The sequence below is a fragment of the Alosa sapidissima genome, chromosome 19, assembly GCF_018492685.1.
Source record: "Alosa sapidissima isolate fAloSap1 chromosome 19, fAloSap1.pri, whole genome shotgun sequence".
Lineage (NCBI taxonomy): Eukaryota > Metazoa > Chordata > Actinopteri > Clupeiformes > Clupeidae > Alosa > Alosa sapidissima.
The window spans coordinates 20,155,028-20,168,711 of NC_055975.1; the positions used below are offsets into that span (position 1 = coordinate 20,155,028).

Here is a 13,684-nt window from a genome sequence, read left to right on the forward strand (position 1 = left end):
AAGCCCCCCTCGCCTATTAATCATATGTATTTCGCCCGGTGTTCATTACAATATTATCCAAATCAGGCCCGTCAGAGGGAGCGAGTCAACGCTGACCCGTTGTGATTAAGCCTGGGCGAAAGGGGAGAGCACAGGCCTTAACCTTTGTGTAAGGACGTTTGGCAGCGGAGAGGAAAAGGAGAGGAAGAGGAGAGGGGCTGAACAGGAAGGGGAGGTGGCGGATGGCCTTTCATACCCAGTTGGGGCAGAGAGATGCTGCATCTGGCGTTACTGTAAGCTCTAATGATCACTCAAAAACAGGACTGGGGAAGCTACAGTGGACTGGATTTATTAGATAAACAATAAACATTTAATATACATACAAAAGAATGGACAACGGTTTAATTGATTTAATATGGCCTTAAATTAAACTATGCCCTGCAAATATATTCATACTGATAGAGCCACAACAGCTCTAAATACTGCATACAGTAAATGTTAGTATGCACCATATACTAAATGCAACTGATTTGACATTGATTCTATTACAACGTTTTTTTCCCCACATGTAAGAGGAAGCTAATAATTTCCTGCGTTTTCCCTTGTTGGCAAAGCTTCCTCAGTCTACATACACTCCAACCCAAGGACAATCACTCTCCATGGCTCCCATTCCCCATCACCAGCTCATCAGCGTCCATCACTCACAGCTCAGGCCGAAGGTGACATGGACACGCTCTCTCCTGGTAACAAAGCACTCCAGCAACCCTTCACAATGAGAGCTAATAACTGCCAACCCTTATGGAGGCTGTTCAACTCAATACCAAGGCTGCCTGACCCAACAAAGACAGCTAAGGGGAGCAGGGGGAGAGAGAGAGAGAGAGAGAGAGAGAGAGAGAGAGAGAGAGAGAGAGAGAGAGAGAGAGAGAGAGAGAGAGAGAGATGTGAGTGGCTGAACGTCAGGAGAACCTCGATGAGCAATAAGCAGCCAAGGTGGCTTGTGTGGGTGAGTCAGGCTATACGTGTGCTTGCATTTGTAGGTACGCAAGCTCCTGTTTGCATAAGTGTGTGTGTGTGTGTGTGTGTGTGTGTGTGTGTGTGTGCGTGCATGTATGTTTGAGTGAACGGAGCCGTAAACACAGCAGCCAAGGTGCATGAGCATGTGTGTGTGTGTGTGTGTGTGTATGTATGTCGATGTGTAGGTGTATGTGTGTGTTAGTGGGCTGTCACAGGCTGAGCTGCAGAGGCACTGTTGTAATATGTGTGAGTGTGAGTGTGTGTGTGTGCGCGCGCATGTATGCACTAGTGTGCATGTTTATGTGTGAAAGTATATATTTGTGTCCGTGTGTGACGTGTACCACTGCGTATCATGTGTGTATGTATGTTTATGTGCGAATGTGTATGTGTGAAAGTATATATTTGTGTGAGCCTGTGTGTTTGAGTGAATGTGTGTGTGTGTGTACGTGTGTGTGTGTGTGTGTGTGTGTACGTGTTTGTACGTGTGTGTGTGTGTGTGTGTGTGTGTACGTGTGTGTGTGTGTGTGTGTATGTGTACGTGAGTGTGTGTGTGTGGTGTGTGTACGTGTGTGTGTGAGCTGGCGGTTGGCGTCAGCAGCTTGGGCGTCGGGTCCGGCCCGTCCGTGTGATCCCTGTGAGAGGGCTGTCAGGGGCGCTGAAAGCAAAGCTGCAGAGCAAACACAGGTGGTTCAGGGCCAGGGCAGACCCCTCTGCTGAAGAACAGCCTGCTGCAGATGACCCCAGCATTATCCACCCACCCACCCCTACACTCACACACACACACACACACACACACACACAACTACACACACACACACCCATATAAGGCCACCCAATCATATTCATACTCACTCTCTGACATACACACACACCCTCACACACACACACATTCATACCCTCTCACACACACACACACACACACACACACACACACACACACACACACACACACACACACACACACACACACACTTAACCTCTCCAACTGAGCCCCTCTGGCCCTCTGGAGCCCCCTTTCACTGCTGTGCTTAATATGGCCATAAAACAGGTTCATCTCTAGTCAGAGACATCTGGTGCACTATGTCCAGCTTCCTGTCCAGCCTTTAATGACCTGATACAAGATTGCAACAGACAATAAACATACCCAATTCCTCACCCTAATCTTCAAAAATGGTTCCGTGTTCTCCTACCTTTACTCTTTGGCTGGCATATACTTACTTTTATTTTGTGAAGCCACTTTTGCTCAGTTCCTCTGAACCCAAATGTCAATCTGTGAGTCAAAGTCCTGTTCATTTTTAAATTGTTTTGGAGATCTGTTCCCGGCACTGTTGACTAATTTTACAACAGCTGTTCCTGGTTCATTTTAAATTAAAAAACCCAGCTCTGTAATCCCAGGAGTCAATCTATAATTAAGGGGATTTATAGCAAAACCAAGTGCTACATTAATAACAAAATTTAATATATTTCTTAATAAGCCATCTTCCCAGCCCATTCAAGAGCAGAGAAAAAAGCAGAGATGTGTTAAGTCCTTTAAAATCGCTGGTACGCACTGGGCGTCCTTTTGAATATAACAGATAAATAATCATTTAGCTGTTATAACATTGCTGTCACCCAATGGTCATTTGGTAAAATGTTTATCGTAAAACATCCTGATTCCTCCATCACACCTTTTTACTGCATGCTTTCCTTAACCTGACACTCAAAGTATGTTGAATTTACATGAGGAAAAGACTCAAAGACATACACATCTGTATTGTAGCCACCTGCAAAATATTTTTTCTCCTTGCTTTAATCTGCATCTGCAACTGCAACTATCTAGGAAGATGCTGTGTATCACCACCTAAGCCCTTTGTCATCCTGCACCACTGCAAGCTACTGACCAGCCATCCATACCCTCCAGCATCAGCTGTGATGCCAGCCAAGAGTAAAGATGGCAGTCAAAAAACCAAAACAAACAAGCACGGACCCAAACAACCACCCTCCCCAAACCTGCCCCTCAGACATACACACACACACACACAAACACACACACCCTGACCAGGTGCGGCAAACAAACTCTTGCTGCTCACTGATTTAAAAAAATGCATGAAACTGCTTCAGCATGGAGGACCAGTCAGAGTTCTCCATCTCCCACAGCACATCTACGTGGCTGACCTCACACTTTAAGCAGTCGTGCCCTGAACCCTCCACTGCCTCATTCAGTCAGCCATCTTGTTTCCGGTCTTATCATCTCATCTCATTGCCTGCTTGCTGTTGACTTTGCTCTGTATCAAAGCACCAGGTTGACCCCTCTCTGCATTTTATGCTGCACGAGGCACGGGGGTTCATCTGATAAATTCAGTGACCCAGGCTGGGGGCCTTGTGCTTACCCTGTCCCCGCCGCCATGACGACGACGACAACAGCGATGACATCACCCCTGACAAAACCCCCCTCCACCCCCATGTTGCCGTCGCCTTCCACGTAGTTTGACTAAACAACCCCCTACGTGCACGCGGTCAGCCAACAATCCCACGGTTACCTGTTGACAGGAAACAAAAGAAGCCCACCGTAGGCCTGTGTGGACTAATAAATGAAACATATGTCTCCAGGGCAGGGGTTGGAGGGAGGTCGGGGGAATAGGGCAGGTTGGGGTGCTTGTCTAAGGAGGTACCCCCGTGTCGGGATGCAGGTGGGGGTTGTGGGGGGAGTTTTTAAAGACAACACTGTTGGCAAACAGCTGCCACAGCGTGCTGAGCGACAGTGTACACAGCACAGATATTCCAGGAGAGAGAAGCGACGGAGGGGCTCGCTGGCCCCCTCATTTGTAAAATGCAGACGGATGGTCGAGGAGGAGGAGGAGGAGGAGGAGGAGGAGGGGGTGACATGGGAGGTTAAGGAGGAGATTCTTCTCGGCGAGAGGGACATTTACCTTGCGGACGCGGTCCTGATTGTTTTCCGCGGGCAGGTGTCGGGCGTTGTTTGCTGAGGTCTGGCCCTGCTCTTGTGCGTGGAGAAGATCCTGTTCCAGTCGCTTGCACTGAGAAGAGTGGGAGGAAGACAGAGAGAGAGAGAGAGAGAGAGAGAGAGAGAGAGAGGGAATAAAAAAACATTGGTGAGAATGCAAGTCATTCACAAAGAAAACAGTAGAAGAGTCCAACCATCGTCTCCTCATCTCTCTCTCTCTCTCTCTGTGTTTCAGCTGGAGTGTGTTTTGCACACACACACACACACACACACACACACACACACACACACACACACAAATGGTGGTTACTGAAAGCACCATCTCAGTATTACGGTACTTGAAAAAATAAAGTCATCAATGTAGGGATGTGGAGCTCTTTCTAAAGTCATTATTTGTTCAGTCTCCTTTAATAATACTGTAAAGATACACAATTTCATACACTATATGCCATTCACATGACACAAAAATGTCCTTGTTTCAACATTGTTCTAAAAGATAACTATTTGCTCAAGATACCTTCATTTTGTACACAAAGCACTAGGATATATTATGTTTGTAGTTTCCAGCTCCTATGTTCTACAGGCAGATATTTACCTCACCTTAAAAACACTCAAATCTTTTTTTCAAAAGATTTTTTTCATTCAAAAAGATATGATGCAAAAGAGTCTCTACAGGGTCTCTTAGGAGCTTTCAAAGTCAGTTTTTCATTACTTTAATTAGACATTAGAGTGATTTATTCCTACATGCTTGCTATAGGATTCCTACATGCGGTACATTCACACACCACCACAGCAATCACGCGGTGTTCTTTTGAATTCTCAGGTTTGAGTAGAAAAGAGGAAAATTTAAAGCTTGCGAAGAGAGAGGACGATGTGATGGGTAGCATGTGTTTAAATAATGCTGAATCATTCAGCGGCTGCACCCTCTGCTCCTGCGGCTCTCGGACGCCATGTTTTCTTTCCTTCCCTTTCCCCTTTTCTCTCTCTTCCCCCCTTTCTATACCTCCACAGAGCAACAGCTTGCATTGACAGACGGACCATGACACCGGCAGGCAGGCAGGCAGACACTACAAACACACTAGCGGCCATTCGGATGCTGGCTTGGCCCGGGGCTGGCCGGGGGTATTATTCTAAGGGCCAGGGGATGTTTTGGACCGGTCCATATGTGCGGCGGGTCTTCTCCATGTGCACATTCCAAACCGGGAGGACACTCGTCGGGAATGTAAACCGTTCACCCACTCTCCCACCCCCCCCCCCCTCTCTTCCGCCCACTCAACCATCCACCCGCCCACCCCTGTCCTCAGCTTGCGGCTCTGTGAGTGAGTAAGCGAGCGAGCAAGGCCACCGAATGTTCCGATGTTCAGCTGCTTTCCCCCTGACTCTCCAGCTTTGCCTGCGCAAACACAACACACACACACACACACACACACTCTCTCTCTCTCTCTCTCTCTCTCGTAGGCCCGCACAAATACAACACAACACACACATACACAGACACATTCACAAGGGGCCTGGTGGGCCCCCGCTTCCCAACTCCTGTCCCTTTCCTCTGCAGACTAAAATAATACGGCCAGCCTCCAGACAAAACACACAGCTCCTCTTTAGTGTCAGCCTGAGTTATGGGCTTCAGGCAACAGATGTTTGGGAGAGAACGCGTCCCCATCACCGAATAGGAGCTGCGCCGGTCCGTGTGCGGCGCGCGGCACCCACAGCCAAAGCCCCGCTGTGGTGTACTGCAGTCGACCCTCTCGCTTTCCTCCACCTCCCCCACACAACCCACCCATTCCAAACCCCAAAATAGTGTCGGCCGGGAGGTGAAATGGGGTGTGAAGAAACGCAGACACATTAGCCTAGTTCAGCTTTATGATCCTTGCTGTCGTGAGCGAGCCCGTCACTCAAATCAAACCGAAAATCGCAGGGGGGGCTGGTGTAATTAAGACGTGGCACAGGAGGCCAAATGAATTTTTCACTGTGGAAATCCAGAGGAAAGCACACTACCAGGAAAACGAGAAGCGCAAATACAAAAAAAAAAAAAAAAGAAAAAAGATGAGGAAGAAGAGGGAGAAATCTCGACTGACAATCAAGAGCTGTAATTCAGTCGGAGATGACTGACTTCATTTTCTGCTCCGCTTCAACATTGCCGGCACTCTATCAAGATCGAGGAGGGAAAGAAATTCAATAATGCGTGTTGGATGAGTGCAAAGAATGAGCGTTGAATCCGCCCCCCCCCCACCAACCACCACCCCCCCCCCCGATCTTGGAGACTGCAAGAGCATGAAAGAAAGGAAGAGAGGCAAAGAGTGAGACAGAGAATTAGAGAGAGAAAAAGGGAAAGAGAGAGGGAGAGAGGAAAAGATTTATGTCTCCCGACACTTATCCAGCTTTTCATATTCCAGCAGCCGGTTGGATGTAGCAGCCCTCTGCCTGCCACAGCAGGCTAATCCCTTCGAGATGAAGAGAGGGAGAGAGGGATTGATGAAGAGAGGGAGAGAGAAGGAGAGATGAAGCGATGGAGAGAGAGGGATAGCGGGAGCGGCAGGGGAGGGAGAAATCCTTAAGGATAGAAGTGCGGAACGAGCCGGGCCTCGGAGGGATTAGGCCGGCGAGCGCAACACTCTTCCCAAATTACCCCCGGAGTCGGCGCACGTTTGCCCTCCGCCAAAAGCAGGGGCTACGTTTGCGCCGAGCTGGTGTCAGGCCTGGGAGTTTGCCAGGGCAATGGAGATGGAGCCGTCCTTAGGTTGCTTCAAATTGCAGGGTGTCAACTAAGGTGTTTTCCCGACCATTTTTCAGTTCAGTTGCCGTCATCCCAACTATTGCTTTTTTTGTTGTTGTTTTTTTTTATTGCTGAAATACCCATTAAAATCAACATAAAACACAAAGACAATCTTGGGCCACTGGTACAGAAAGATATGTGTAGGTGCTGCTATCTAAAAGGGAAAAAACAGGGAATAGGGAGAAGTGATTTGTGGGGAAGACCTGAAGCCTTTTTTTAGATTCCAAACATACTCCTAGAATAGTAAGCAGTAAGCATCCAGTAATATATATATATTTTTTTTTTACAGAAGTAGTCTTATTTATTTATTTATCTTTCAAACTGGAGGCATCTCAAGTCTAAATTGAGTCTGGGCATCAGGCTGAAGCCGTCTCCACTGGTGAGTGGATCACAAATCGGCAACTACGACCTGAAATTAAACCGCGTCCTGGAGCTCCACCTGCCAGGGGGAGACGAGTAACCCCCCCCCAGGAGACTGTTTGCACTCGCGGGAAGTCTCAAATTCAAGTCAGGTCCCTAATAAGTCATCCCTCCCCGCGTTGTAGCATCTGAGGGAGATTCATCCATATGTGCATGCTTCTACCCTGCATCAGCCTGTGGCGCAAGGCGTGAGAGAGAGAGAAAGAGAGGGAGAAAGAGAGGGAGAAGGAGAGAGAGGGGGATATAGAGAGAGAGGGAGAGGGAAGGGGGGGGAGAAGAAGAAAGAAAAGAAACAGCTGCCTTTTTTTTCCGAGGAGGTGCAGCCGCCGGCACAGTGAGCAGTCCATGTAGGCGCATTTGTTCAGAGCTCACTCCGTCTGCTGCGCGGCCTTTCTTCTCCGCATGTCTTCTGCCTGCCTTTTCATTCCTGCCGCGCTCTGCCGGAAAAGGACCCGGGCCCGTCGCCCGCAGGGCGGCCAGCGATGACGGCAGTGGCAGTGGCAGCGGCAGCGACCGCGGCAAGAAAGGGATCCCAATCATAAATATTCCTGCAAATCCGGCCGCACGAAAAAAAAAAAAAGAAAGAAATTCTATCAGACTGGAGGAAAACAGTTTGCGCCTCTAGTCCGCGACCACCTACACAGATGAATTTCCTCCCCGCCATGAATCTGTGGCTCTTTCAGCCACTAGTCTCATCTCTGATTGACATTCTTGCCACATTTCCCTGAAAGCAGCAAATGTGATAATTCTCTGACTCCATGTAATTGGATTACACAGAAAGTCACAACGCAATCAAAAAAACAACAATAAACTGTAGTAACCAAAAAAAAAAAAAACTGAATCTGACCATGTATTCAAATGATTGTATTCATAATTGATGCATAAAATGATGGTATTCATAATTGTTACCATATCCTTATAATGCACTGCAGAAATCCATACATTAAATCCATACATTAAAGCTCGCTTTTTCCAGACACACAAAGGAGATAAAATGTAACTCCATGAGTTAGCAACATTATTTATTACTGCTCTCTGAATTGACTTATATCGTATATCTTGTACATCCTGCAAGTAGAAAACCTTCCTGACACGGAAAAAAGGCTATAATATTTTACTCACAAATAAACTTAAAATAATCAAAAAAAAGCTATGCACTGCTGGATCCGCAGCAATTAAAATGAAAAATGATAACCTCATTTGTGAAATGTGATTTTCTATTTTGAGTGCCAGCACCACACAGATAAAGCTGCCCAGGAACAGTGGGAAAGAATGGCAGCTATCAGCCTCGGAGCATTCTCTCACACCCAAACCCCATGATGTAATGCACGGTCTATTTATCAACAGAGAAATCCCAGACAAACACATCCAGTGGCCTACTATTGAACTCAATGATGTTGTATAATATCTGGATGTCAATATTTGGTTACCCACCTGTTTGTTTTCATTTCGCTCAAAATATGTGCGTAAGGAAGGTATATCAAATATTTGAGGTTGCACAGCAGCATATGTATCAACGCATGATTTAAGTAGTTTGTCTATTTATTCAATGATCAAATCATGATTTAAGAATAAACACAGATGTATGTAATTTTGCGGACAGTCAACCAGACGTCTTGTATGAAAGGTGTACACACAGAAGGGAGAGAGGCTGAGAAACATTGACAGAGAAAGAGAGATATAGCCAGTATGAGATAGAGAGAGACAGAGAGGGGGAGCAGAGCGAAAGAGAGAGAGGTGTAGTACAAGTCAATATTTAAAGAGATGTCCTTGATTTTTTTTTTCCACCTGTGGTGGAATCGGGTTCTTGACTTGGTACACAACAATGGTGTGTTAAGTGCTGGCTGCCCGAGAGAGTGTTAGGATTGACCCTTTCCAGGCGAGGCGGGACGTTAAGAGCGGCACTAGCGGCCCCATCCACAGGGCAGGGCGCCGGGAGAGGGCCGAGGGGCCGGAATGTCTGCCAGCACCAACTCTGGCGCAACCTGGTACCTTGTGCCCTTGGAAGGTGGCAGAGAACTTTGCTCTCAAAGCAAAAAAAAAGCTACACACTGCTACTTCTGGATTCCAATGATCAAGTGTTTTTTTATGCTGGTTCAGAAAATGCCAAGTGAATCCAGTGATTTTCTGAAATGGGGTTGGGTTTGATTTCCAGATGGTATCAAAAGTATTGCAATTGGATAGGGCCAAGTGACATTCGCAGCAATACTTTGGTGTGACTCAATGAAATAAAACAAATTCATAGTATGAAGATGAAGTGAATGACCATAGCCTAATACAAAGCAAAAAAAAAAAACAATCATTCAATCCTACAGCTCATAGGTATTGTATGCTCATTATACTAAACTAACTCATAATTAACTATTCTAATAACATATTATGAGGAATATAATATGACATACAGTACCATGCTGCAAACATGTTCATGATTAAGGCTAACAGGTCCTAATCATGTATGGATGGATTTATCCCAACATATGATCATACTACTGTCTCTGGCTTTACAGCATCGAACGGAATAATATGTTGCAAGAATAGTTTGATGTGTAGGCTAATGCAATTTGGTTCTTCATTAACTACCACCTAAGAGAACTGATACCCAGGGAACTACCACAAAACTGCCTAGCCTCAAACACAAATACTGATCCCTGATCATGAGGTGGACCCACAGCCTTCTTCTCCGTCTTTCAGCAGACAAGTGTGACATGTTCTAAGAAGAGGTACACAGTGTTGCTGAACCCATGCGTTTGCCGAAGATGTAAATCTTCCTGTATAGCCCATAAAGGCGTGTGTGTTTTGGACATTGTGGAGGTGTTTGACCCCTTACCCTGAATGCAACAATAATGCGGGGAGTAGTATCTGTATTGTACTAAAGATGCCTTCTCTGAGTATGGTGTCTATTTTTACATGGTTTTGAATCCTGATAAATTATAAGAAAGGGTGGACATTCCATCCCAAGTCTCTTGTAGATTTAAGAAAATCAAAAACTTGAATGTGTGATTTCCATGCTCATGTTCACACATGGACCAGTGGACCAACCCCTTTAAAGACAGGCTGATTTATGTGGAATAGTGTGTATGCTGTGCAGTAATTAATTCAGCACTGTGTATCTGCGTTTGATAAATAAGTAATTTACAACTTACTTATGTTAGCACAGTACCTTGTCTTAGAAAGGTAAGTAGGCTAAAATTGAATAGTTGCTGTGTGTGTGTATTTATCTACTTGTGCCGTTTCTGTGAGCCTTACCCTGGTTAGAGCACTGTCTCTCTCCTCCATCACCGTCCTCATCTCCTCCGCTGTGATCTTTGCCCTGCGCTCCTTGGCCTTCTGCAAACGCTCCAAGATGGCCACTCCGCTGCGCTCGATGCTGAGGGCTGAGTCTGCACTGTTCACCCGATTCAGCAGCTCTTCTAGGTCCTGGCGCCCCCGATGCATAAACACAGAAATTAACTTTTAAAGGCGTGATCTGACAGGGAGCAATTTGCAGTTTGTAAAATGTGAGGTGATGTTTTGTGATGTTTTTAATGAAAACACGCTCAAGACACCTCTGGAAAAATGTGAGGTGCAGCAGGTGCCCAAAACGTGAGGCGCCCAGTGTGTTTAAAAAGCGTGCACTTACTGCCAATACAAAACAACAGCAAAAACACACCTCTCGCAGCATCAATAATGTCCTGTCTGCCCTAAGTCCGCAAGTGAAAGTCAAATAAACTAAATAATATTAATAAAAAAAAAAAACACTGAAAAGAAAACTTCAGATCTAAGTTTTAGGACTTGATTAATTTAATGAAATCCACCCCAAATGATGTACTCCCATACATCAAGTGATCGGTGGAAGACAAAATGACCATAAGTGTGAATAAGTGAAATACATGAAAGCAAATGAAAGCATAGAGGTGGTTTCCACCATTTGGGGAATTACACTCATTTTCCACCTCCCCTTGAGTTAAACAATTCAGTTTTACCTTCCCCCAGTTCATCCAGCCGTTCTCTGAGTCTGACAGTAACACTTTTAGATTGGTCTAATCTCATTGAATCAGATTAGACCGTTAGCTTATAGCAGAGATGCTAACGGTCTAATCTGATTCAATGAGCAGGAGCTAAAAGTGCTACTGTCAGACTCAGAGAACGGCTGTATGAACTGGGGAAAGGTAAAACTCAATTGTTTAACTCAAGGGGAGGTAGAAAATGAGTGTATTTCTCCAAATGGGGTTTAAGGGTAGTGGCTAAGATACTATGCTTTATGTATCGGTGCATGGTATCAGAGCATTTTTATGACTATAGGTACAAGTATAATAGCACAGTACTGACTCGATACCCGATGGCAGTATCAGTGCATACCGATACCTAGAATTTACAATCAAGAATCTCTACAGACAAGTCCTGTGAATGCAGTAATCCTCCTAATTCATCTCTGTTAAACGTTCCACATACTCGACGCACCCGACCGGTAGCGCGACAATGTGACGTCACAGAAGCGCCGTAACCATTTATACTCGCACGTCGTGGTCACGACACTAGTTGCAATATTCTCTTGAACAGAGGTGTCGCTGTTGTGAAAAGATTAATGTTAACTACGTTACACAGCAGAAGAAGCTGCATTAAGAAACACTAGTAGCAGAGAATGTAAACGGGCTCTGCTATTATCTAGCCTCTGTGATGGTACTTCAGACTTTGGTTGCTACTATTCACAACTACCACCATCATTATCATCTAGTTTCCAAGGTGTGCGCACAGGTAGATAGATAGATGGATATATAGATAGATACTTTAGTCATCCCGAGGGAAATTTTAATAATTTAAACAATTTAGTTAGCTGGCTAGCTAGCTAGCAGCTGGATGAGTTTGTGTAATTTCCTGAAGTGGAAAGAGATTTTGTTCAGGCCTTAATAGATATCTTTTGTTTGAAAATAAATCGCTTCTATTCTTTCCTCTTAATTCCATGTGTTGCAACTCTCGCTGGTAACTTTGTTAACTTATCCAGCAAACTATTAAAAATTCACAACTGTAACAAAACACTGCAACTCTCGCTTGCCCTCAAACTAGTCCATCTTCCTGTTTCTGCTTTGTCGCGCTCGTCTGAAAAAAAATGAGTGGTGCGCTACCTCGCGCTACCTGGCTAAAATCCTGGCGCGCCAGCAAGATCTACGTCATTTTGACGTCACGGTGTCGCGCTACCGGTCGGGTGCGTCGAGTATGTAGAAGCCCTTAGTTGTCAATCATGTGAAATTAAAGGTGCTCTAAGCGATGTTGGGTAACGTCACTTCTGTTGACATTTAAACAAAACAGGGAAACTCTACTAAACGTGCATCTCATTGATGATTGGCTGGAACAGTTTGTTATGTTTTTATGGTCCAGGCTGGACCAAGTTGTTTTTGTTGCCGTTTTTGGAGCCTGGGCCGCCCACAGAGACCGCATTTTTTTTACAGTGTATTCAGGGCACAGGCAGCTAGTGGATGGTGAGGTGATGTTTGCTGTATGTGACAAAAAATGTTTTAGCTTAGAAACCGCGTAACATCACTTAAGACCACCTTTAAGAAGCTATTATTTCGCTTCAAACTATTTCAAAGGGATAACATATCTCAGTTAACATGGTCAGAACAGGACATCCTTTTTTCCCCTTTTATCTATGTTCTGAAGACCAGTCGATTTCTTCCATTTAAGACTTGAGATGGTACATAAAATAACACCGACACCACATGAATTCTCTATAGATCGGAGTGCAGCTTACCATATCATTTTCTTCTGGGTTAATACTCTCCAGCCTACGTAAAAGGCAGAGTGAAAGGGGGAAGGGAGGGAGAGAAAAAGAGAGTGAGTGAGAGAGAGAACGACAGATCAACAACACTGCCACCAGTTACCTTTCCTCTACTAGTGCAAAATGAACTCTACTTCCTAAATCTTCCTCAACAGCCAGGTTTAAATTGCATTCTGTCAGTTTTGCACAGCTGGAGCGTGAGACTCTCCGGGCTGCCATATTAAAAGTGCCACCAGGCCCCAGGCATTCACAATAATGCCCCCCCCCCCCCTCCATGCAACACACACACACACACACGGCATTGGAGGGCCAACAGTTAAGTTATTAAAGTTTACTACTATATATGACTGCTGGGATCAGCTGTTCATATGAGCCGATATGAGGCTAAGGGAGTGTGCAGCTCAATCATTGGTGCGGTCGGCCTTCACGGATGGAACCACCGTAACTGTAATTACAGGAGGCTCCTCTAGCGACCGCTGGATTTTACAGTTTGTCATTTGTGTCACTCTCTGCTGCTGTAGTATGTCCAAGTGTTTCTGGGCACCTGTGAACCTCTAGGTGAGAAACACAGATGGGGATTTTTTTTAAAAATTTTACAGTGACTTCCTTCCTCTTTTTTTACTGCATGTATAACAATGATTGATGTCATTTGTGATTCTGGTGTTGGAGTGAGAGAGAGAGAGTTAAATAAAATGACATTCTGGCTATAACATGATTGATATGACACACCAACAGGAACTGTGAGAGGGAAAAAACATCTCACACACACAGACACACACACATACATGGGTCTTCC

General features: G+C 45.4%; 1 protein-coding gene across 5 annotated transcripts in view; it reads right to left on the reverse strand.

Moving 5' to 3' along the window:
* mipol1 (mirror-image polydactyly 1) overlaps positions 1 to 13,684 on the reverse strand; it is a 58,535-nt gene that overhangs the window by 17,008 nt on the left and 27,843 nt on the right. For all 5 annotated transcript variants that reach the window (XM_042071230.1, XM_042071233.1, XM_042071231.1 and 2 more), the window contains 3 exons: positions 12,862 to 12,895; positions 10,380 to 10,550; positions 3,903 to 4,010 (listed from right to left, as the gene is read on the reverse strand). In XM_042071230.1, coding sequence (XP_041927164.1) covers positions 3,903 to 4,010; positions 10,380 to 10,550; positions 12,862 to 12,895 — 313 coding nt within the window. The remainder of the gene's footprint in view (positions 1 to 3,902; positions 4,011 to 10,379; positions 10,551 to 12,861; positions 12,896 to 13,684) is intronic.